General features: G+C 41.6%; 1 protein-coding gene across 1 annotated transcript in view; it reads left to right on the plus strand.

Annotated features, from left to right (window-relative positions):
• Positions 1 to 16893, plus strand: part of LOC117364477 (nuclear receptor ROR-beta-like) — a 95269-nt gene extending 78376 nt beyond the window's left edge. Inside the window, exons 4-10 of the mRNA XM_033953696.1 lie at positions 1163 to 1570; positions 3250 to 3371; positions 4507 to 4639; positions 7327 to 7434; positions 8550 to 8660; positions 11058 to 11170; positions 14710 to 16893. Coding sequence (XP_033809587.1) covers positions 1163 to 1570; positions 3250 to 3371; positions 4507 to 4639; positions 7327 to 7434; positions 8550 to 8660; positions 11058 to 11170; positions 14710 to 14871 — 1157 coding nt within the window. The 3' untranslated portion in view covers positions 14872 to 16893. The remainder of the gene's footprint in view (positions 1 to 1162; positions 1571 to 3249; positions 3372 to 4506; positions 4640 to 7326; positions 7435 to 8549; positions 8661 to 11057; positions 11171 to 14709) is intronic.
• Positions 16894 to 24046: the final 7153 nt, after the last annotated feature.

Below are 24046 nucleotides of genomic sequence, written 5' to 3' on the forward strand. Positions count from 1 at the left end.
AATTATTTGTATAAATCCAGAACCAGTCCCAAACCAATCCATTGCTTGATACATGAAGGTCCATTCCACATGATCAAAGGCCTTCTCTGCATCCAAGGATACAGAGAAAGCCGGATCTTCCACAGTTTTTGTTAGATTTAACATGTGAAAAGCCAATCTGGTGTTATTCGATGAATGTCTCTGAACGATGAAACCCGTTTGGTGCATACCAATAATATAAGGGAGAGCCTTGGCCAGACGCAAAGCCAATAACTTAGCCAGGAGTTTTCCATCTACATTAATCAAAGAAATAGGCCTGTAATTTGAAACCAACGTAGGATCTTTATTTGGCTTCAGTAAAACTATAGTTAAAGATTTCAGTTTTTTGTGGGCACAGGACTGGAGACCTTGGGGGATTTGCTCAGATACAAAATCTGTCACTTTTAGAACGCCACGATATAATGACAGCCTAGAATTTTATTTTACTTTTATTAAGATTCCTGTAGTTTAAAGATCTTAAAGAAATACCTTTAGATTCAAAAAGTATACAAGTTACCAAAACTATAAAGCTGCATATGACTGTTAAATAGTCCAATGCAAATACTATCAGCCTCTTTTACAAAGCCGCACGGCAACAGCCCCGAAGCCCTTTAAATCTCTATGGGCTTCGGGGCCGTTAGCACAGGGCAGCCGCTAGCACGGCTTTGTAAAAGAGGCAGTGTATGTTCTCTCTTTATTAAGAAATAAGAAAGCGATTCACAAAAAGTAGAACCAAGAGAAGAAAATTAAAAACAAAAAATGCAACAACTCATTAGCATGATATAAACTACTCCAGTGCCCAAACTCCGACAACCCAGCATCCCAGAAGGGAAGAAAGGTGCCCCATTTATACACCAGCTTTCATGTTTCATCTACCAGGGCAATCAGTTTCATTCAAAAAAGGCAAAACAGTTGAGATTCCCAAAAATATAATCGTAATGGGTGGGCCACTGGGGGCATGGACCAGCTTCTTTTTGGCCTGAACCTTATATTTAGCAGGTTGTTGTAACACCAAAGTAGCCTTTAACTTCTGGCTTCAAAGCTATGAAAGCCTTCCTCCTAACCTGTGACATTCTAGCATGTTGCCTAGATTTGTTAATGTTATGCCCGGTATTCTTGAGACTATATATTTTTCATTTTGCAGCTGTAAAATTTGGCCGGATGTCCAAGAAGCAGCGTGACAGCCTGTACGCAGAGGTTCAGAAGCATCAACAGAGTCAAGAGCAAAGTGCAATCAAAGACGGACCTGATGCTCTGACGCGCGTCTATACCACCAGTGTCAGCAGCGGCCTCTCCGACCTCGATGATATCAGCACCCTCTCAGACGGACTCCTCTTTGACCTCCCACTCACTCCAGAAGGAGGAAACTCCTATTACACCCTTGACATGATGACCTCTGCTCAGCCATCCCCTGACCAGTCCAGCATTGACTTGACCGATGCCAAAATAATCAAACAGGAGTCCTTATATGAGATGATGATGGAGCCAGGGCTTTTCACACAGAATCTGGGGGGTGCACAGTTGTCTTCAGACGTCTCAATGGCAGACATCGGTAGGTACAAAATGAAAAGCTCGAGTTGATAGAAAGAGAAAGGTGTCGCTCCAGTCCTGAAACCCGTTCCTTGAGCATACTGGGATTTATGATTCTCTATTTTGCAGGGATTAAAAAAAAATTGAGTGGTATTCAATATCCTAGATAGGTTGGAGCTAAGTCATCTGTGTCATGATTATTAATTCTTTGAAAATCTGTTTCTTATTGTCTCTTCCCTCTTTATAAGAAGTTGTCTCTTAACCACTGTTCCCTTTAAGCTGAATGGGAGTCCTCCAACTGCATTGCTGCCATTGGGGTGGGGGAGAACTTCAATATTGTGCTCAGTCTCTAGAGACCAGCAGTTTTTCTGGAGTCCTGCAGAATAGCCTGTCCCTCGCTGTTGAAAATGTGGTAGTGAAACAGCACTAACCACTGGCAGGACTGTAGGTTGAGAACTCCCGCTCAGCTTAGAGCAGCAGTCTCAAACTCAAACCCTTTGCAGGGCCACATTTTGGATTTTTAGGTACTTGGAGGGCCGCAGAAAAAATAGTTAATGTCTTATTAAAGAAATGACAACTTTGCATGAGGTAAAACTCATTATAGTTTATAAATCTTTCCTTAATTACTTCTGATAATTTCAGCTATACACAGCTGAAAGCAGTGCAACATGCAGAAAGTGAAGTTTAGATAGTTTTTATCTATGTTGCACTGCTTTCAGCTGTGTATAGCTGAAATTATCAGAAGCAATTAAGGAAAGATTTATAAACTATAGAGTTTTACCTCATGCAAAATTGTGATTTAGATTCTGAATTATCAACTGCAAGAGACAATATTTGGGTGTAGTCCTCTAGGCTTTTCTGTAGAGGGGAGAATCAATATCCGACTTGTGCCTTAAATGTCCAGTGGTTGCATCCGCAACCGCCTTCAGCTCTCACCTCCTCCAGCACCAGACACAACCGCCATCTTACATCACGCAGTCTCCGCCAGGAGAGATGCCGAATTTCACGAGAGTTCATGAGATTATGTACACACGCACAAGCTGCACTGCCGCCAATGGTTACCTTACGTTCTGGAATGTTGCCCACCTCACTGCTGTAACCTTGCGCAAGTCCTTTCCTGCGTCTGTACGTGATTGTGAGATGGAGTGGAGAGGAGAGCAACATTCCAGAACAATGATAACATACTGAGGACCTCCAAATAGTATCTGGCGGGCCACATGTGGCCCGTGGGCCATGAGTTTGAAACCACTGGCTTAGAGGGAGCTTTAACCTTAATAGGAATTTCAGAGCAATATGAGTAACAGTCCATGGTATGATGTCATCCTTTGATATAAGGTGGTGGGTTGTTTGTTTTTTTTTTGTAATGAAAGAGGTTTCTTCGGAACAAATCAGATCTGCAAGTCCATCTGATTTCCATTGGAAAAGCAAGTACTAAAATTCCATAGATCAACTAGGATAAAACTTGGACTGAAACAGCATCTGTGTAAACCAGTGGAACTACTTAGCAATACTAACAAAAGATAAATACATAAATAAAAATGAGCAGTGTATGTGAAAATATTAAGACCTTTTTTTTTGTGTGTGTGTGTGTGTGCAAAGAAACAAACTCAAGAGAAATGATTTGAATTCTGTTCTGGGGATGGGATGCTCCACCATGCTGTGTTCCCTTAAGTAACATATTTTCTCGTTGGTCTTTTGCAGACCGGGTGGCTCAGAATGTGATCAGATCCCACACGGAGACCTGCCAGTACACAACAGAGGAGCTGAAGAAGTTGATCTGGACCTTTCACTCACCAGAAGAGATCCGAAATCTTCAAAACAAGGTACGCCTAACATAAATCCTCGTCTGTCTGCTCACCCCCTGTTGCACCAAAGGAAGGTAGCCTAAAACTGTGTCACTTGCAGAGCCATCTTGAAATAAGAATTAGAAAATCCAGCCCTGCCGCGAAATTCATTGTGATATAGTATTAGCTGTTATCTTGTAGAGCATACTTTTTACTATATGCAAGTATCACATGGTGCTGTGGGTCTCAAAAGTGATGAGGGCCACATTTTCGTTTATTGGCCCATCCCCCAATATAAACCATAGCATCTTTACATCATCCCATTTTTATATGGCCTTAAGGCAGACAGTATTGCTGTACACAGTGGTAGAGGAGATCAATTCAAGTGGAGAGGAAGGGCGGTGAGGGAAGTAAGATCTGGAAAGGCAGAAGATTCGAACAAAGTTGGATAGCAAAGGAATTAGATGTAGAGAGGGTGGTATAGGATGTTAATTGGCGAAGTGGAGTGGAAGTGGCACTGCCTTTCGCACAAATAACGGTCTTCAGATAGTTTTGGTTTTTTTAATATATTTTTTATTGATTTTCTAACTATCAACAGTGCAATAAATAAGTAGAGGTACATATAATAATTCAAGAAATGCACATTCATGTTGCAGAAATACATAACCAATCATTTTTACCCCTCCCGCCCACCCAAATGACTAATCAAGAAAAACACAAATACATAGATTCCTTCAATATGTCTTCAGATAGTTTAAGTTTGGAAGTTCCATTATTAATGGTGGTCAAGCTTTGTGGGAACTGCAAGACCTTGTTCTCTGTGCAATGCCATCCCTTTGTCTTGCGCCAATCCTCCACGTTCTTGCAATTTAGGAAAGGGGTGAAAACTGTGTTGTTTGAGCGCTTTTTTTGGTGCGAGCTCTGTGATGGCTTGAGTGAGGGTGGTTCTTTTATATGCTGGTTTTTGTCTCATATGGTAATTGTATGTATTATTTGTTGCTACTTTATGTGTGGTTTTTGTTTTTTTTTTTTTTTTGTTCCCTGCTTAGATTTGTGGATAGGCGGGTTATAAATATTTTTAAATAAATAAATAAAAGTGGCATGTTGCAGATTTATAGAGGGAGGGGTGCCACCTTTGTTGTTGCTGACGACTCTTCCTTTCTTCCTTTCTCAGTCCTGCGAGCTCGTCTGGCAGCAGTGCGCGCAGCATATCTCCAACGCCATCCAGTACGTGGTGGAGTTTGCCAAGCGAATTGACGGCTTTATGGACCTGTGTCAAAACGACCAGATCATCCTCTTGAAAGCAGGTATGTGCCCTTCTCCCCTCCAGCCCTGTCAAAAGATAAATAATTCCCCCTTCCTGCCAGTACCAGAAACTCAAGAATAAACAGCACATACTACATAGGAAAATGGATGTTGATAAGGAAATAATGATCTAAGCTGGACAAACAGGACAAATAAGAAGTTAGGAGGTTTAGTTTAGTCTGTAAATGATTACAACAACATGGGTACTAAGAGTTAATAAGTGTTTGACTTAAATAAGGTTAATAAGAGTTTAAATGTGGCCTCAAAAAATCTGATTGCATAAGTGTTTCCTGCCTTTCTAACCTATGTAGGTGTCCTCTCAACTCTTTGGACAGTTCTTTTTCTTTTTTATATTTTCTCTATTGAAAGTTTTTCAAAACCAACCAAGAGATACTTGCACAGCAGAAAACAGTTGCAACAGAGTTCTTCAAAACAAGGCCATCCAGCTCATGAATACATGAGTCCCAGCCTCTCTGAAGTTCCGTGCAGTCCAAAGGTCATTAGCAGGAATGTGTGACTTGTCCTCGGGATTCACACCAGGCGATAGACGGTTTCCATTGAGTCAGTACCCTCGCCAGTCTGTGGACAGTTCTTTTTCTTTGATTTGGGACTTGGCAGGGCCAACTCGAGGAACTGTGGCAACCTGAACCAGTTTTTACATGGACATCTCCCATTCCATCCATGATCCAGTAGCTCCCCCTCTATCTTAAGTGCCCCCTTCCCCTACTACTGGTGTTAAAGGGCATCAAAATCCTAGGCTGGCATCTCTTCCTCATTGCCTACAGAGGAGAGGGAGAGATGCCGGACTGGGATTTTAGCATCCTGGGCCAGAACCTTACCTGTCCCATAGGTTGAGCTGGCCCTGGGGGTTTGGGCTCATCAAGAAAACTTTGCTGTAACTTCCTGTGACGATTTGCATGCTTACGTAAGCATTTCAGAGCAGATTAGGGAGAAGGATGTGCATTCCAGATTTATGGAGGTCATTATGACCTTGCTTGAGAGTCTTTTCAAGCCATCATAAAGACCTGACAGTAGGTTTATGGATTTTTCATTTCTGTAGTTTGTGCTAATATGAATATCATTCATTGTAGTGGACACTAAAATGCAACGACATGATACAAAACTGAAACAAGAAAACCAGTAATAGAAGAAACGGAAAAAAGGGGGGAAAAAAGCATTTGCTTTCTCTACACACCCCTACCTGGCAGTGAGAAAAGACCAAAGCCAAACACAAGAGGGAGACTAACTTTGCCCAATATAGCAGACAGCACAAAAAAAAGGGCAGTTGGCTGATGTCTTAATACAACCAAGACTAACTTTATTTATGTAAATATAGTCCCAACAAGGATCCTGGTTTTGGCAGAATAACTGCCTTCTTCAGGTGGCAAAATAGCTGATAAGATTGTAAAATGGTATATGGTTGTAATATACAGTATATAATCAAACAGTGGTAGAACCTTTGTAAACCATAAGAACAGATTTAATCCACTATAGAGCACAACGCCTCGTCGACCACCAGGTTGGCTCACTACTTCAGACTCATGCAGAGTCTCTTGCATGGCCTTTATGCTGCCTTAGTCCCTACTAACAAGTCTCAGGTTTCCCCTAAACCTTTTGAGAATATTAAGAAGCCCAAATAAAGCAGCATCTCACAGAAAGCAAATTCACCAAGTCAATCTCCACCATAAATTGTAGATGCTTTCAGTGCTTCTTGGCTCCCTCTGTTGCCTGACAACTAGATGGCAGAAGCATGCCACTCATTTCTAAAGCAACAACTTTCCCCCAGCACACTCCTCTTGTTTTAATATGTATATTATTTTAAATATCTAGAAGATCCTCAATTGGCTGTTCAGCAGGTTTTCATGCGTATTCTGCACAAGCCACTCTGGTCTCTTCATCTTTACACCATTCTCTGTGTCACAATCAATTTTCATTTTTATTTCCTTTATACTTTTATATTGTTTATTTTTATGTACTCTAGTCTCAATTTTTGAGAGGGGATGTGTCAGAGGCAGAGAATGGTCATGAAAGCTTTATTCAGCTAGCATACTGGCATTAATGGTGATTCTAACTGATTAATATGTCCATAACACAGGAGCCCTTGGGCCTGATTCTATAAAAGACAGCTATGGTTAGGTGCCTAGCCAATCTAGGTGCCTAATTTAATTTTTTTATCTGTTCAGTTGGCGCTGTTAATTGAACAGCACCATTAAAAAAACAATTTTTAAAAAATTTAATTTTCGGGTGGGTGCCAAACTCAGTAGGTGTAATGTAGTTGTCTACACCAAGGCGCCTACTTTATACTTTTGTTAATGGTCATATTTTTTATTTTGAAATATTACTTACCACCCACTCAGTACACAATTTGGCAATATTTTGGTATTTGGAGAATTTTGTCTGTGGAGATATTTTTAAAAAATATTTTATATTCAGGTTCAGAAATCCTATATCTCCTCTGCTGTGATATCTTGACCCCTAATTGTAAGTCTGTAATGCCTGAATATAACTCCAAATACAAGATTGTAATTCCCGGATATGACAAGTAACTTCTTAACCTGTAAATTGCTTTGAACTCATTCTGGGGTATATTAAAGATCCACAAATATTTATTGTAATGTCATTTCATATGCTCTTGTCCTGGAACATTGCATTCCTTTTCATTGCCCTACCTTTCTCCTACCTCTATCAGGTTGTCTGGAAGTGCTGCTGGTTCGAATGAGTCGAGCCTTCAACCCTTTAAACAACACAGTCTTCTTTGAAGGGAAGTTTGGCAGCATCCAGATGTTCAAATCACTAGGTAAGAGCCATTCATTATTTCTCTGCTTGATCAAAAAAGGGAAAAGGGGATGGGATTTGATATTCTTCCTTTCTGTGGTTACAGTGAAAGCAACATGTTCTTGAAAGGATTTATCTACTTGGGTGCTTGGTGTAGGTAGGGTTTCCTAATAGCGTAGTGAGGATGAGAGAAGGCCAGGGTGGTGGCGCCCCTCCCCCTTTTCTCTGCCCCCCCTGCTCCTTCCCTGCCCCCCCACCCCGCACTGTGTGCGCAGGCGCACCCACCCCTTTCCTACCCCAAACCTCTTTTAACTTACCCAGTGTAAGCAATATCACCAACTTGGACATTTCCCCTTTTTAGAAGACTGTCTGGGTACTCGAAGGGAATTCCAAACCCTGGCAGTTTGTCTAGGCTTTGGAAGGCCCTGAGCTCAGGGACGCGTTTAGAGGGCCTCTGTGCAAGCACGGATGTTGACTTAATGACGTCATCTGCATGCTTACATGCACGTGACATCATGGTGCAGATATCCGCGCATGTGCAGAGGTCCTCCAGATATGGCCTCGAGCTCAGGGATGGAGATACGAGGTTCATGTGGGGGTGGGGCTGGGAGCAGAATGGGGCGGGGCTGGAATGGTGTGGAGCCAGGTGTTTTTTTAAAGAGGAAATCTAGTAACCCTAGGTGTAGGCATTCATTAAAGTAGCGCCAAGGAGACAGAGCCCCCTAGCTGGGGGAAGGCTGAAAGGGCATGTGATCTATTGTGTACATTTCACAATACTTTTAAAGTGTGGTTGTCATCATTCCTTCCCACTGAGGCTGGACTACATCTCGCTTGCCCCTGAATTCTTGTCTTGGGTGTCTTCTGCCACAGGGCACAGCAAAGCCACCAAAGTTGTGGGACCAGGTCAAGAATTTGCCATTCCCCTCTGAACTGGCTGTGAACAAACCCATTTGCCTGTACTTTGACAATTTCTTATTCCATGGCTCAGTAAAAGTACCCAAATTTTGAAAGTATCAGGGAATACATGCAGAGTTAGAGTTCAAAAGAAAAACCAAAGACTTCATCTGTTGTGATTCTAGTTTTCTCCAGCTGATTCTCTTAGCTCTAGTGTCAAGATATCTCTCCTGTCTTCCCCAGGTTGCGATGACTTGATCAGTGCAATGTTTGAACTGGGAAGGAGCCTGTGTCGCCTCCAGCTTTCAGATGAGGAACTTGCACTCTTCACTGCCGCTGTCCTGCTGTCTCCAGGTATTGTACTCCAGGGAGTAAGAGGGATAAAGGGAGCAGAGGTCATTCAGGTCATAGAAGAGGCAGCTCAGGAATGGGGCAAAAAATAGGGGGAAGGGAAGAAATACTCAGCATGTCCTTCCCTCCCATTTCTTTGCCCTGTAACTTATCTTTGAATATTGTCTTTTCACTTGCAACTCAGCTGTTACCAGGGCAAGGATCTGGTGTCGGAAGACTTCATTTATAGCAACCAGTAGTATTGAATTCTGCTTTCTATATCCCCTCTTGCTCAGGTCAGCCAATGTAGTGATGGGCCTTGCACAAGAGATATGTAATAGTGGTTCCTAAATCTGTGGGCATCTTACTGGCCTGTTCAGGGAGCAGAATCCTGGCCTGAGAACTGAACTCTGGGACCTTTTTACTAAGCTGCATTAGGCACCAGTACACACTTAATGCAGGAAAATTTACCGAACACGATGTGCTAGTTAATTTTGCTATTTGCACATGCTAAGCACAGTATTTTTTTTTATTTTTTTTTTGGGGGGGGGAGAAGGGGAAGAAAGGAAAAGTGTCAACAAGCACGCTGAGATTACGGTCATGCTAACTGGTTAAAATGTCCATACTGCAGGAGCCTTTAATATTTCTTAAATAGGACTTGTATACCGCTTTTTTGTGGTTACACATTCAAAGTGGTTGACATATATACAGGTACTTATTTTGTACATGGGGCAATGGAGGATTAAATGACATGCCCAGGGTTACAAGTAGCAGTGCTGGGATTCAATCCCACAACCCTCAGGGTGCTGAGGCAGAAGCTCTATCACTAGGCCCCTCCTCACTTCCTAAATAGGCAGAAAGTGGCTGATTCTATAAATGGCCAATAAATCAGCTGGCGCCTAGAAAAATGGTGTCGGCCATGTGTCAGTCACACATAAGCGCCATTTACAGAATCGCAGCTATCCTATGTAAAAACTTAGGTGCCTGAAATATAAACCACGGTTTTAAAGGCCTACATTTCAGTTGCCTACGTTTTTGAAGAATCACACTTAGCAGCCCCTAAGTCACGATCCATCCATAGAAACGCCCACTTAGGCATTAGGCACTGTTAAGCGCCATGTGAAAGGCACTTATCTTTTATGGAACCGGGTAGCACCTCTCACCCAATTAAATTTTTTTTTCCCAATTATTGAGGCTATTAAAGGTATTTTGCCAATTAAGTTAGACACCCTTTATAGAATCAGCCCCAAAGTGATTCTGTGTATTTTTTAAATGGCCAAATACTAATGCTGTGACCAACAAAGAGAGAAGACGACAAGCCTCGAAATGAAGCAGAACAAAGGAAGATGCACAGGAGAAGTCAAAACTAACCTCCAGTTACTTGTACTTTATTTTAAAAATTTCAGGTTATTTGGGAGCCATTAACAAGATACTGTAAAGATTGAAATTACTGCATAGAATAAATATTAATTTTTTCCCTTTTGTTCATACACGTCCAGGGTGGGTGGGCGGAAATATTTTATGATTTCTTTTGCTTATGAACAACTGTTGGCATAAGGGAGTGGGATATTTGATGCAAGTTAGAATTTGATATGTTAAGTGATGTTAAAGTATAAATGATTGTATTATATGTTACACTTATTGTGAGCTTTAAAAATGAATAAAGATTAACAAAAAAAAAAAAGGAAATAGTCCAAAGTCCAAATACAAGTATAAACCACTTGTCATTGGTTTTAAAAGTTAATGTCCATTTTATATCATTTAATCTCATTTGACAGTAGTGGTTTCCATGTGTTTGCAATCTGTTGCTTTTGGTATTATAATTGCAATATTCATGTACCTATTTTATTCTTGTCACATATATGTGCATGTAGTGTTTAATTCATCTTGTTCTCTTTAAATTTAGTGTATAAATGTATTTATTTATGTTCACTATTAATATAATGTTTATCATACTTTTTGGTACTTTGTAGTCCCCTGAGGAAGGCGACATAGTCGCCAAAACTTGGATCTTAGTCGGGACCATTTTCATACTGTATTCAAGGACTTACATTTGGACTTTGGACTAGTTCTTAAATAAATTAAATGTAACTGGAGGTTGGTTTTGACTTCTCCTGTGCCTCTTCTTTTGTTGTTCAAATACTAATACTAACATTAGCACACACACATAAATTCAACAAATCGGCATTTTTCTGTTTTATGGGCCACACTAGGAATGGGCTTGGGCATGGGAAAGCCCCATGTTAGGATACACTAAACCCATTTACTACGGTAGCACAGCTTGGTAAAACAGCCTCTTTGTCTTTTAAAGTCTTTTTCCAAAACACTGTTGAAAATGAAAATAAAGATGGCTACCTTTTTGAATAGCGACCACACACACCACCGTGTTTTAAAAGATTATGGGGCTATTGTAATTTGCAGATCGCCCCTGGCTGACAGAATCCAGAAAGGTACAGAAGCTACAGGAACTAGTTTATCTGGCATTACAGCATGAGCTCCAGAAGAAACATGCCAACGATGACCTTCTAACTAAGGTAAGACCTCTAGGGTCAGAACCAGAGAGATTGTGGGGAAGATGACTTATAGTTCATCCTACAAAACCAAGAAAAGGACTGCAGAGAAGATGTATAGAAGGCGCAGGAATTTAAGAGTCAATAAAATGTTGTTTTCCAACATGTTATTGACTCTAATAAAGGTTCCTGTGCCTTGTACATTATCTCTGCAGTCCTTTTCTTGGTTTTGTTGCTTGACTTTCACTGCAGACCTGATGGATTCTTTTTTTTTTTTTGTCTTATATTTCATCCTTCCAGAACCTTCCTGCTCTAGTAAATCCTTCCCCATATTAGGGCAGGCGTCCCTAGTGCTGATGCTTAATTGAAAATCAAGTATTCCCCAGCCTAAGTCTTATGTCTGACCATGCCATGTTTTCTCATACAATGTTTTTCACACTTTGTCATACTATTCGCTATCTTTGTCCTACTATATTATATGCTGTATTTACATATTATGTTTGCCACACTGCCTACCATGCTTCAATCTCTCATGCCTTATCTGCCTCACAATATTTGCTGTCCCATGTCTTCTATGTTCCATCGAGCATGCTTGCCTTACCATTTATGCCAAGTCGTGTCATTCTGTTACCCATGCTTTGTAGTACTAGGCTCACTCTACTATTTCTCGCCGTACCATGTTTGCCATATTATGTTTTACCATGTCAGCCCACAGGGACAGACAGGGAAAAATGCTTGAATGCCTGAATAAATTAATGTAAACCGTTCTGAGCTCCCCTGGAAGAACGGTATAGAAAACTGAATAAATAAACAAAGAGTACAGGACTAAAAGTGCCTTACAATGTGATTGTTCCGCCACTTATTTCTGTCAGATGGGATGATCAGTGACACTCAGAAAAGCACACAGACAATATAAAAGCATAAACAATAACCCTTTAATATATATATTTATATGAATATAAGAATAAAATAGCTTCACCGTAATCCCAGGCAACGACCAGCCCTCACAATTGGGAATCCCTGCAATTGATAGGTGGGTGGACACGGGAGACTGTCCCTTTAGACGTCTTGGATTCTAATGTTAGGGGCAGAGTCCCGTCCTTATAAAGGGTGAAAGCTGCTGAGTTCAAAAGCATGAACAGCTGGTCCTGCAATAACCAGCGTCCTTTATTACGATTTAGGCACACCCGGTCCTGGTCTTTTGTTCTTTGTTGTTTTGGCAACACCCAGGTCAAGGAGGTCAAGATAGCAGATACTTGTTGCAGAAACCAGCTTCCCATCTGGTTTTACTGTCCTTTTGATGTTGTTTGGGCAACCCCCAGGTCAAAGAGGTCAAGATAGCAGATACTTGTTGCAGAAACCAGCTTCCCATCTGGTTTTACTGTCTTTTTGATGTTGTTTGGGCAACCCCCAGGTCAAAGAGGTCAAGATAGCAGATACTTGTTGCAGAAACCAGCTTCCCATCTGGTTTTACTGTCCTTTTGATGTTGTTTGGGCAACCCCCAGGTCAAGAAGGTCAGGATATCAGATAAGCAGACTTGTGGATACATGTCAGTAGTATGCTGAGTTTCAGTTACCCCCCTGGCCATAGGCATAACAGTGATAGTCAACACGTATGCTTAGCTCTGAGAAGAGGCTCGTTTTCAAACAGACCCATTTGCCCAGGCCAGTGGCTTAAAAACCTGTCTCTGTGTGACCTCTGAACATGTAGCGTATTTAACAAATAATCCACATGATATCACTATGCCTCCTTCCCACCCATCCTATGACAACGATGGGGACAATTCAGACATATACAGGAGGCAATTTTATAAAGCTAGTTCCTTACAGCCTGCTTTACATATGAAAAAGGCTATTATATAATTGTGTGACCGTGTCCATGAGTTTCAAGTAGGCACATGGAAATAATGGTGCTACAGTCATGCAATCTGTACACCTTTTTTTAAGAGCAGGCAGGTGTAAATAGTATGTTCATCTGAATCTGTGCACAATTGGAGCTGGTTCAGGGTGTCTATTTTTTTTTTTTTTTTTTAAATAAAGGCTCCGATGTTGCATCAGTCAGAAGCCCTAGCATTTCCAGGAGTGTCGCTTGAATCTTATCTGGCAGTAGTTGATCACCTGTGAGGCACTTTGTGACTTGTGTTAGGAAACCTTTGATTCTTCAAACAATGGCTTAGAATAGCAATAATGACTTGGAAAATAATCTGTACAGTAAGGCCCAGATTCTGTAAAAGATGCCTAAAGCTAGGCGCCTAAATCAACATGCCTAGCCGATTTACGCACCTAACTTAATTTAATTAGCTTAATCGACACTGATAGCAAGCTTAATTTGCTCAATAATTTACTTAAATTAAAATCAATTGCTAGATAGGCACCTAGCCCAAGGCACCTAACGGAAAGTGGGCATGGTTAAGGACGGATCATGGGTTTGTTTTCCTTATAGGCACCTAAAATAGATGTAGGTGCCGGTATTTAGGCCAAGAAAACTCTGGCATAAACAGGGGTGCTTAAGACTTCGATGTCTGCTGGCGCCAAAATTCAGTTTAGGTGTTGCTAGGCATAACTCTATAAACAGCACCTAACTGAAAATTGGCAGCTACTATGCACCATGGGAGAAATTCTACAAACGGCACCTAAATTAACAAATGCCATTTAAAATGGCACCGTTAAAACACCTACCGGCGCCTAAATAATACATACTGGAATCGCACCCATGTAGGCACATTAAGCTGCCAAACGCCACAGTGGGCATGGCAAAGGCCAGAAGTGGCATTAAGCGGCCTAAAATGCCTACATAGTCACGATTCACAACAAAGATAGGTGCCAGAAATTTAGGCCCGGAAAACCTTGGCCTACATTTATGGCACCTATCTTTCACAGAGGCGCGATTCTCTAAAGGGTGCTGTTGTGAAATTGACACATGATCGGCAGCCGTTTTTAGGCAGATGCCAATATCGGCACCCTATAGGGAATCTGGGCCCATGTTCTTCAGTGCCTGAATCAGGGCCTAAATCCTTTGACTTAGATCAGTGGTCTCAAACATGCGGCCCGGGAGCCACATGCGGCCCGCCAGGTACTATTTTGAGGCCCTCGGTATGTTTATCATAATCACAAAAGTAAAATAAAACAGTTTATTTGATCATAAGTCTCTTTAGTTATAAATGACAATATTATTATTAAGACTTAGCTAAAAGGAAAGATTGATAAACATTAAAGAAATGACAATTTTGCATGAGGTAAAGCTCTTTATAAAGATATTAACTATTTTTTCTGAGGCCCTCCAAGTAACTACAAATCCAAAATGTGGCCCTGCAAAGGGTTTGAGTTTGAGACCACTGACTTAGATTAATAAACATCCAGTCTTTGCTGCTTTCTACCTAAGTATTATCGGCTACTTAATGTCCTGTACTTGCCTACTGCCCCTCTGTTCCCTAAAATCAATTTGTCCTAACTCAGAAAAAAGGGGGTCCTTTCCAACTGGCTCCATTATGGCATAACTCCATCTCCTTCCTGTTTGACACACAACAGTCATTTTCATTCTGTTTTCTCTCTTTATCCTTTAGATGGTTTCTAAACTGCCCTTGATGAAAACCATTTGTAATCTACATATGGACAAGCTGGAATTCTTCCGGCTTCTACACCCAGAGACCGCCAAGAATTTCCCTCCACTGTACAAAGAGGTCTTCAGCTATGAGCTCCAGTACTCTGACCTGAGAGAGAGCTAGACATACTGCAAGAGAAAAGACTACCATTCCCTTATTCTCTGTTCCTTGCTTTGCTAACCCCAACAGTTGGGGAAGGCAGTAGGGGAGGACAACTTATGTGGCCTGAACCAGTAGTTGTGAACCCCTTGCACTGGTTACAATAGCTTTTGAATACAGTGTGCCTCAGAAGCAAGGTGATCTTACACCAGCAAATGTCCAATCTCTACCTGATAGTAAAGAAAGGGATTTTCGGAGGTGGACAGGTGCCTTGCTGCCATGACACTTCAGAAGGAAGGAGTGTGGTGCTTGGGAAGGATGTGTAGCAGTCTGCAAATCACTTGTTTTGTTGATTAAGACCTGGTCAGTACTAACTCACAGGGAACTATCGGATGTGTTAGGAGCTAGGAAATATAATGCCATAGACTCATTCTACTATAGGAGGGAAGCAAGGGACCAGGAATGAAAACATGCAATGTTTCCACTCATCTGTTTTTAGGAGGTATAGTGCCTTCCTCCCTCTAGTATAAGTCTCATTTCCTCCTATCCCCTCATTGCTGTCCCAACCTTTATCCCTTTCATTAAATATCCTAATAGTGGCTAATTTATGGAACCCTTTGTGGTTAAAGGAGTCTGGCTTTGGGGAAAAGAAACAGATTTGCTGAAGCTCAAGGTTTCTTTAATCTGAAAAGGTTAAAGGTATCTGAGATTTCATAATCAAATGTTAGTAAACTGGGCAATACTGTCAGACTAATCGTGGATGGGTTTATACACTATTATATAGCATTGGGCTGGACCCTCTATTTTTTTTGTGCCTCTTGACAAAACATAGGCCATGGTCATTGCTTAATTTTTTTATTTTTTTTTTTTATAAAGCAGGGGAGGGAATACTTTATAATCAGACCCAGAAAAGAGCCCCCCCACCCTGTGTAAAGTAGTAACATTGTTGTTGCTAGTAATAATTTATATAGTGCTACTAGACATAGGCAGCACTGTATACAAATACATAAGGGACAATCGCTGTCCAAAAGAGCTCACAATCTATTTAATCCTAAAACATTGAAACACCAGCTGTGGTTTTTACTCTGACTTCTTACTTTACAAAATGAAACCACTAGCCCTAGCCCAATTTGATCATTTCCTGAGAAGATAGAATGTTCTGTCAACCGAGCTTCGCTTGAACTTTCAAGTGTGCCCAATCTGACGATTCTTCTTAGTGAACACAACAGCTACCAGCTACTGTGCCTGCACCCTGAGTGGCTTCTTTCCAACCAATTTATGACTCGACCCTACTGCCCACCCCTCCCTTCTCCTGCGACTGTACCCAGTTGAATCTGTGAAATTAAAAATCAGGGCCATGTAGCAGCTCAAGGATTAGGCCTTGTGTGACTTGTTTATAATAATAGTATTGCTAAAATCAAGGGGCTGGAAAAAGTATTAAAGCCTTTCAAGTTCTAGGGGGGTAATTTTGAAAACCCTGCAGAAGCCCACTCCAGCAGGAGAGTGTGGTGTAGTGGTTAGAGCTATAGCCTCTGCACCCTGTGGTTGTGAGTTCAAACCCCTGTGAAGTTTCCCGTGACCCTGGGCCAAGTCACTTAATCCTCCACTGCCCCAGGTACATTAGATAGATAGTGAGCCCGCCAGGACAGATAGGGAAAATGCTTGAAGTACCTGCATGTAAACGGCTTTCAGTGTAGTTGTACAACTACAAATGGTGGTATATAAGTCCCAATCCCTTTCTCTTCCCCCTTTCACATAGCCAGCTAGATTTTCTCTGTGACCAGGGATAGCCAAGGGGCTTATCAGCTAAATTTTTTTACCCCAGAACACCTGGGCCTTCTTTTTTTATTATCATGAAATTTTTATAATAATTTGGCAAATATGAAAAACAGGTTGGAACCAGTTCACCAGAACCATGACAGGAAAAAATAGTAAATATCAACGACGTCATAGAAATAGAAATTCTAAGACATTCCTTGTCTTTAACAGCCGGCATCAACTCTTCTCCCCACCCCCACCCTGCTGAAGTACAAAACACTAACAAAATATCAAAAGAAGTACCTCAGTTCAACAAATCATCTCCCTCTCCCTGGGTCCCCTTTCTATAATGACTAAATGTAACCAGCTAGTCCAGTGGTTCTCAATCCTTGTTGTAGGACACTTAGGGTTCCTTTTACTAAGCTGCACTAGCGTTTTTAGTGCATGCAGCTTACAGAATATTAGCATGCACTAAGCCCCACGCTACACGGAAAAACTAACACTGGCTCAATGGAGGCGTTGGCGTCTTGCACATGGGGCATTGTAGCGTGCGCTAAAACTGCTAGCGCAGCTAGGTAAAAGGAGCCCTTAGCCCAGGGGTAGGGAACTCCAGTCCTCGAGAGCCGTATTCCAGTCGGGTTTTCAGGATTTCCCCAATGAATATGCATGAGATCTTTTTGCATGCACTGCTTTCAAATGCATATTCGTTGGGGAAATCCTGAAAACCCGACTGGAATACGGCTCTCGAGGACCGGAGTTCCCTACCCCTGCCTTAGCCTGTCAGGTTTTCAGGATATCCATAATGAATATACATGAAAGGTGTGCTTGCACTGCTTTCATTGCATGTGGATCTGGGACATCTGTATTCATTGTAGATATCCTGAAAACCTGATTTTGGCCAGGTGAGTCTGACTCTTGGATTGAAAACCAGTAGCCTGCCACTGATATAACCATTCTATAATTACCATTGTTCAGAAGCATACAATCTGATTGTTACCTTCTATCTGCAGCTTCTCAAGGATTTGTGTAGAATTATATATTACAAACTAGGAGGCTATAAGCATCCAAAAAAAAAAAAGAGGGTGGGGGACTTTTGGAGTTGTATGAAAGGGAAAATGGCATTTGATCATAAACAATTAGCACTATGAAAGCATGGATGGACTGTTCAGGTCTTTATCTGCCATCATATACTATGCTACTATGACCTGCTCCCTCCCTCCCCCCCCCCCCCATCTTGACCCTGGGTTGCCTATGTATAAATTACAGTTTCTTAGAACCCTGTTCTATATGGCTTATAACTGCCATCACAAGTGGCTACTTGACCATCCTTTTGTCCTTATGCGGGAGACTGCCTCTACCTCTTCTGCAGCGATTGAGTTTAGAAGGTAGACGAAGGCGATCGAAACCGAAAGCTCACCGACACCAAATACCTGCATAATTTATATATATTCCCCCTACCTCGCAACTGATGCATTTGAGTGGGATTGACAGTGCAAAATTCCCATCCATTTAAAAGGTCTTTAATTTTGTAAACAAGTCTCTGAAGCTTGATTCTTAAAGAAGCTACAAAGGTTGGTTCTCTTTTTTTTTCTTGGAGAATCTGTTCTATAGGCGTAGGCATGAAACCTCTTATTCCCACCTAACTCCGTATGTAAAGAGGAACCTTAACACTGTGTATACAGAACAAATTCTATCTGCGCACGTGTGTGCATGTATATGTACACACAAATACAGATATAAATATATTCTTGTGAATGTTGGTGCAAAGAAAACGCATTAGATCTGTTTCTGTTCTATTTATGTATATAAGACATAATTTAGAACAATAATTAATACATTCTTCATGCACACTGATCCAGGGCAGGGTTGCCAGCTTCAGTACATTTATAATCAGTAAAAGAAAAAAAAGGTATGTCCTTAAAGGCATCATGAACTATGGAGCTTGGACTCAGTAAAGCCATGCTATTCAGGAGCGGGGGGAGAGCATGAGCCCTGCTAATGTGTGTAAGAATGCATCAGTAACATCTGGAAGGATGGAAAATAATATTTTCATGAACTGACAATCCTGATCAGTGGCAGGAAAAAAAACTTTCTATTACCGCTATTCTTTTCTCTCCTTACAGCTAGGAAATAGCTTCTCATTGAATGTCTTGTCTTGTAAGATTGTCATTTCTATTTTTTTAAGAAAATTAAGAAATATAAAAAAAAAAAAGGAAGGTTGTTATTAATAATATTATAACCAAATGGTGATCTATACCCTGGAAGAATGTTTATTTAAAACAGAATATAGAGCAACGCCTTTTCTGAATGTTTTCATAGAAAACGTTAAAAATAAAAATGGACTACCGGTATATTGTACAAAAAAGCTGTTTTAATGAGGTGTATTTTATAGCAATATAGATGTGTGTGTATTCTGTGTCTATATGTATGTATATATTTATACATAAAAATATAAATATATTGCACAAGCTTTGCTGAAAGAAAATAAAAGTCTTTTATGGAATTTCACATTGGCTTTTTATTTAAAAAAAAAATATCTTCAGAGTGTTGAGGGGTCAAAGTAAATACGTACCACTCCTCTTTGTGACCTATTAAACTAGAGCAAAACTTTGGAGTTACTACATGCTAATTTATAAAATTAATGTGCAGTACCTACAAACAGCTGTAATAACATCTGGGAGCATCCTCAGCAGCTTTCCTTTACGTTAACTGAATGAAAATGTTAGTATCGCACCTTAACTGCATTGCAGATAAGTTGCAGTTAGCTATCCTTAGGGAACTCTTTTCAAAGCCGCGATAGTGATTATCCCATGGCAGATGCACTGAAGACCATTTAATTCTTATGGGCTGTGGTACATTTGTGGGGAGAATCGCTACCACAGCTTTGTACAAGAGGCTCTTACTGAGGTAATAATGTTAATAGAGCCACATAATCTGCAACATGAATAGTTTGTAATCCCTGCCAAGTTCAATGTTAGCTGTTAATGTGGCAGATAACACACCAAGTGGTAGATTGGCTTAATTGATTGGCTTAATTGATGCATGCACACCTAGAGGTAGACTGAATTTTTGGTTTGGATTTGACACTGAATCCTGCTCAAAATCTAGCTTCTGGATTCAGCCGAAAACGTTGGTGTATTTTCATCTGAAACTCTTTGCCCCCTCAGGCCACCTGACCATCCAATAGCTTTACCCCAGGCTTACCTTTAGATGTCATGTTGGTCTAGTGGTCTCTTCCAGGCAAGAACAATCCTCATTGGTTCCTCAGCCAAAATGGCTGCCAAGAATGTCACAGGAAGTGACCATGCTGCATATGGTCATAAGATTGCTTCTTCCCTCAAAAATTTAAAAACTCAAAATTTCACCAATAAGTAATTTTATTATTTTTTTCACATTTTGTTTAAGTATACATGAATACTTAAACTTGTATTTATTCTTAATTTATTAAGTATACACAGACACTTAGTAAATCAAGTTCAATTGTTTATTACAAAGTTTTATATGTAAAAAAAGCTTCACAAGTGGAAGCAGCACAATAAAAATTGTCACTTTCTATGGGTTTCTGAAAGGATATATAGAGAGAGAAGGTAGTATTAGGACAGTGTTCAAATTAACTTGCCCAGAAAACTTAATAACTAGCTGGGTAAATTCCTCAAGTGAAAATTTCCCTTCCTTTAGTATGCACACAGGTACATTTGTAGCAGTGAATGTTCACAGGAAAGATTTTCAAAAGGAAGCCTTGCCCCCATTTTCAAAGAAGCTCTATTTATATGACACAGAAACACACAAGTGCATGCACTCTCGCAGGCAGCGTTCCCACCTTCACACCTTCATTGCTGCCAGTTCTTTAACTCAGCAGACCCTTCACATTTTCTCCCACTCTTAAATTCCTACTCCCTTTCATCAATCCCCACAGAATACTCAGTTGCTCCACAGTAGAGATTGACAAAAGGACGTTTGTCTCTATCCCTGCAGGCGCTGTCCCTGTCCCTCTGGACTCTGTCCTCATTTGCACAAGTATTGAGCAGTTATGATTTTATTTTTTAATCTTTTTATTTAAGTATTCTGTACAACCTTTTATAAATCACAAATAGAGCTTTAATTTTGATCTGGTTTTGGGACAGCCTTCCCAAAGATTCAGTTGCTTAAGTTTTTACATCATCTGGGAAGGTAATTGGATTGTCTTTCAGACATGGGAGTAGAAGAGAACCTAAATTGTGTAGTGGATGAACAGGAAAATAAGTGTCTATTAAATTGGAAATGCTCTGACATAATATAAATGTGCACGAGTCAAGTCTCTTTCATTTGAAAGGAAACTGCAATGAGAGGGCATAGGATGAAGTTAAGAGGTGATAGGCTCCGGAGTAATCTGAGGAAATACGTTTTTACGGAAAGGGTGGTAGATGTGTGGAACAGTCTCCGGAAGAGGTGGCAGAAACAGAGACTCTGTCAGAATTCAAGAGGGCCTGAGATAGGCATGTGGGATCTCTCAGATAGAGAAAGAGTTAATGGTTATCGTGGATGGCCAGACTAGATGGGCCATTTGACCTTTATCTGCCATCATGTTTCTATGTTCAGTAACAGTAAGATGCTTGAGCAGCTGGGCACATGATGGACATTGCAGATGGTAAGTCTGATCAGCAGTTTCTATGTTTGTTGCCACTTCAAAGGCAGACATAACACAGATGATGTTTAACAATAGTTCATTTAAATCCAAAAGCAGCTTAAGCAGTTTTTTAAAATTAATTAATTCAGTTGTCAATTGTCTAAGATGTCTCAAGTTTTTAGAGAATGACATGGGGACAAATTTTATCCCTCTCCCTGACCCCGTGCCATTCTTAACTCCATGGCTCTCTTCAAAACCCCATACAAGGGGCCAGTGACATAGCAGAGTGGGAGGCGCCTGGGATGGTGGCATCCTCTATTGTCTTCTTCTCCACCCCTTCCCCAATACCTGTTTAGCTTCCCCAGTGTGAGCAGTATCTCTAACTTGCTGTCCACGATGGAGTCTGCTCCCCACCTGATGTCATTTCCTAGTTTCCGGGACCCAGAAGTGATGTCAGAGGGAGCACCGAGGCTGGTGTGAGGAGCCAATGAAGAGCTAGAGGTACAAAGGGGGTGAAATGAAGGCACATGCACAGCAGGGGAGGAGTAGGAAGTAGCAGGGAAACAAAGAGGAGAGGTGCCAGCACCCCTACCAAGACTGCACCCGGGGCAATCTGCCCCCCACCTTCCCCCCTTACTACGCCACTGCAAGAGGCTCAGTCCCATCTTCCTATGACTAGAGCCTCCCCATTGCCAGATCCTACCACAGCTTCTGCAGTGGTAGGTGGGAGGATTAGAAATCTAGAGGGCTAAATTGTGAAAACTATCCAGATTCTTTAGCTATTATTGTGACTTCATTTATTTTATTTATTTATTTAGATTTTTATCCCGTCCTTCCAGTAGCTCAGAATGGTTTACAAGTAAACATTCACAATGGAGTGAATTGGACATACAAGATTATACAGTAGATTTAAATACTTGGACATACGAGACTGTGCAGCAGTTTAAGAATAGGGACTACACAGTAGATTAAGAACAGTAGTTTAAAATAAGTAGTTTGGTTTAGATACAAGTTATTTGAGTATAGACTGAGAGTGGACTATACAGAAATTTAGGCAGAAGATTAGAATGGAGAAGAAAGGTAGAGGTGGGGTTTAAGGGGGTTGGGTGTAGACTGAGGGTGACCTTTAGTTGAAGAGGAGGGTCTTTACCATTTTCCGGAATGTCATTAGTGAGTTCTGTAGTCTGAGTTGAGGGGGGAGTTGGTTCCAGAGTTGGGGAATGAAGTGGCTGTAGGAGCGTTTGCGGGCAGTTTCTGAGAGGAGGGACCTTCCAGGGGGAATGCATAGGCGTATCTCCGTTTCTGAGTGGAGGGTGCGGGTGGGGATGTAGATGGGTAGCTTGGATTTTATGTAGGAGGGGGTGGTGGCATAAATTCTTTTGTGTGCTAGTGCCAGGGTCTTGAATGCACAGCGTTGGCTAATTGGGAGCCAGTGTTTAGTGCGGAGTGCTGGGGAGATGGGATCATGGTAGTTGAGACTGTGTAGGAGGCGGATAGCTGCATTTTGAACCCGTTGGAGGCGCTTGAGATCTTTTTTGGTTATTCCATTAAATAGGGAGTTGCAGTAATCCATTCTGGAGAGGACATATGCTTAGAGAAGTTGGGCTAGGTCAGGTGTGGAGATGTAGGGTTTGATCCTTCTCAGTTGGCGGAGGTAGTAGAAGGAGGTAGAGACTACTTGGGATATGTGGGTGGATAGGGAAAGGTGTCCATCTAAGGTTACTCCTAGGCTGCGTACTTGATCTGTTGCCGTTAGTTGAGTGGAGTCCCATGATAGTGTTGGGCGTGTGTATTTGGTGTGTTTTTTCCTGATCCATAAGAGTTCGGTCTTAGAGGCGTTTAGTTGTAGTTTGTTATTTGTCATTCAGGTTTTCATGTCAGAGAGGCAGTGTTGGAGGTTAGCAATTTGGGATGACCAGTTTTCGCCTAGAGGGAGGAGCAGCTGGATGTCATCGGCATAGGAGTGGATTTTAATGTTGTACTTCTGCGCTATATCAATGACAGGTCTGATGTAGAGGTTGAATAGGAGGGGGGATAGAAGGGCGCCTTGGGGAACGCCATATTTGATAGGCTTGGGGTTAGATTTGTGGGTCCCTAGGACAGTTTGGGTCCTTTGGTGGAGGAAGGAGGTGAACCATTGGAGGGCAGAGTCCTTGATTCCAAGGTCATAGAGTCTGGCTATGAGGAGGTGGTGGTCGACCGTGTCAAAGGCAGCACTGAGGTCAAGTAGGACTAGTAGGGCATCGCTGTCTTTGTCGAGTATTGACCAGCTGTCATCGATGATATCTAGGAGTACTGACTCTGTGCTGTGGCCTGTTCGGAAGCCGGATTGAGTAGGGGACAGAGCAGCTTGTTCGTCTATGAAAGGGTGTAGTCGGCGGAGCACAATTCGTTCTAGGAGTTTGGAGACAAATGGGAGGTTGGAGACCGGGCGATAGTTGCCGGGTTCGTTAGGATCAAGGGTGGGCTTTTTGAGAGTGGGTTTGATAATAGCTGATTTCCAGCTGAGGGGAACTGTCCCTGTGGAGAGGGAGGTGTTAATGATGGGGAGGATGGATTCTGCCATGGCGTCTTCTGTGGACAGCAGGAGGCTGGATGGGCAGGGATCGAGGATGGTGTTGGAGGGTTTGAGTTCTCTCAGGGTTTCGAGAACCTCAACATGGGTGGCCATATTAAATTGGGGAAGAATGGTAGAGGATGGGGCATTTGGGTTAGGCTGGGGATGTGCAGGAGTCGGGTTGGTGTTGGTGTCAAGATTATTGTGGATGGTTTGTACTTTGGACTGGAAGAAGTGCGAGAGAGTCTCACTATCAAGTTCTGATTGGTTGTTGTGGC

Source organism: Geotrypetes seraphini, chromosome 8 (genome assembly GCF_902459505.1).
Source record: "Geotrypetes seraphini chromosome 8, aGeoSer1.1, whole genome shotgun sequence".
NCBI classification, from domain to species: Eukaryota; Metazoa; Chordata; class Amphibia; order Gymnophiona; family Dermophiidae; genus Geotrypetes; species Geotrypetes seraphini.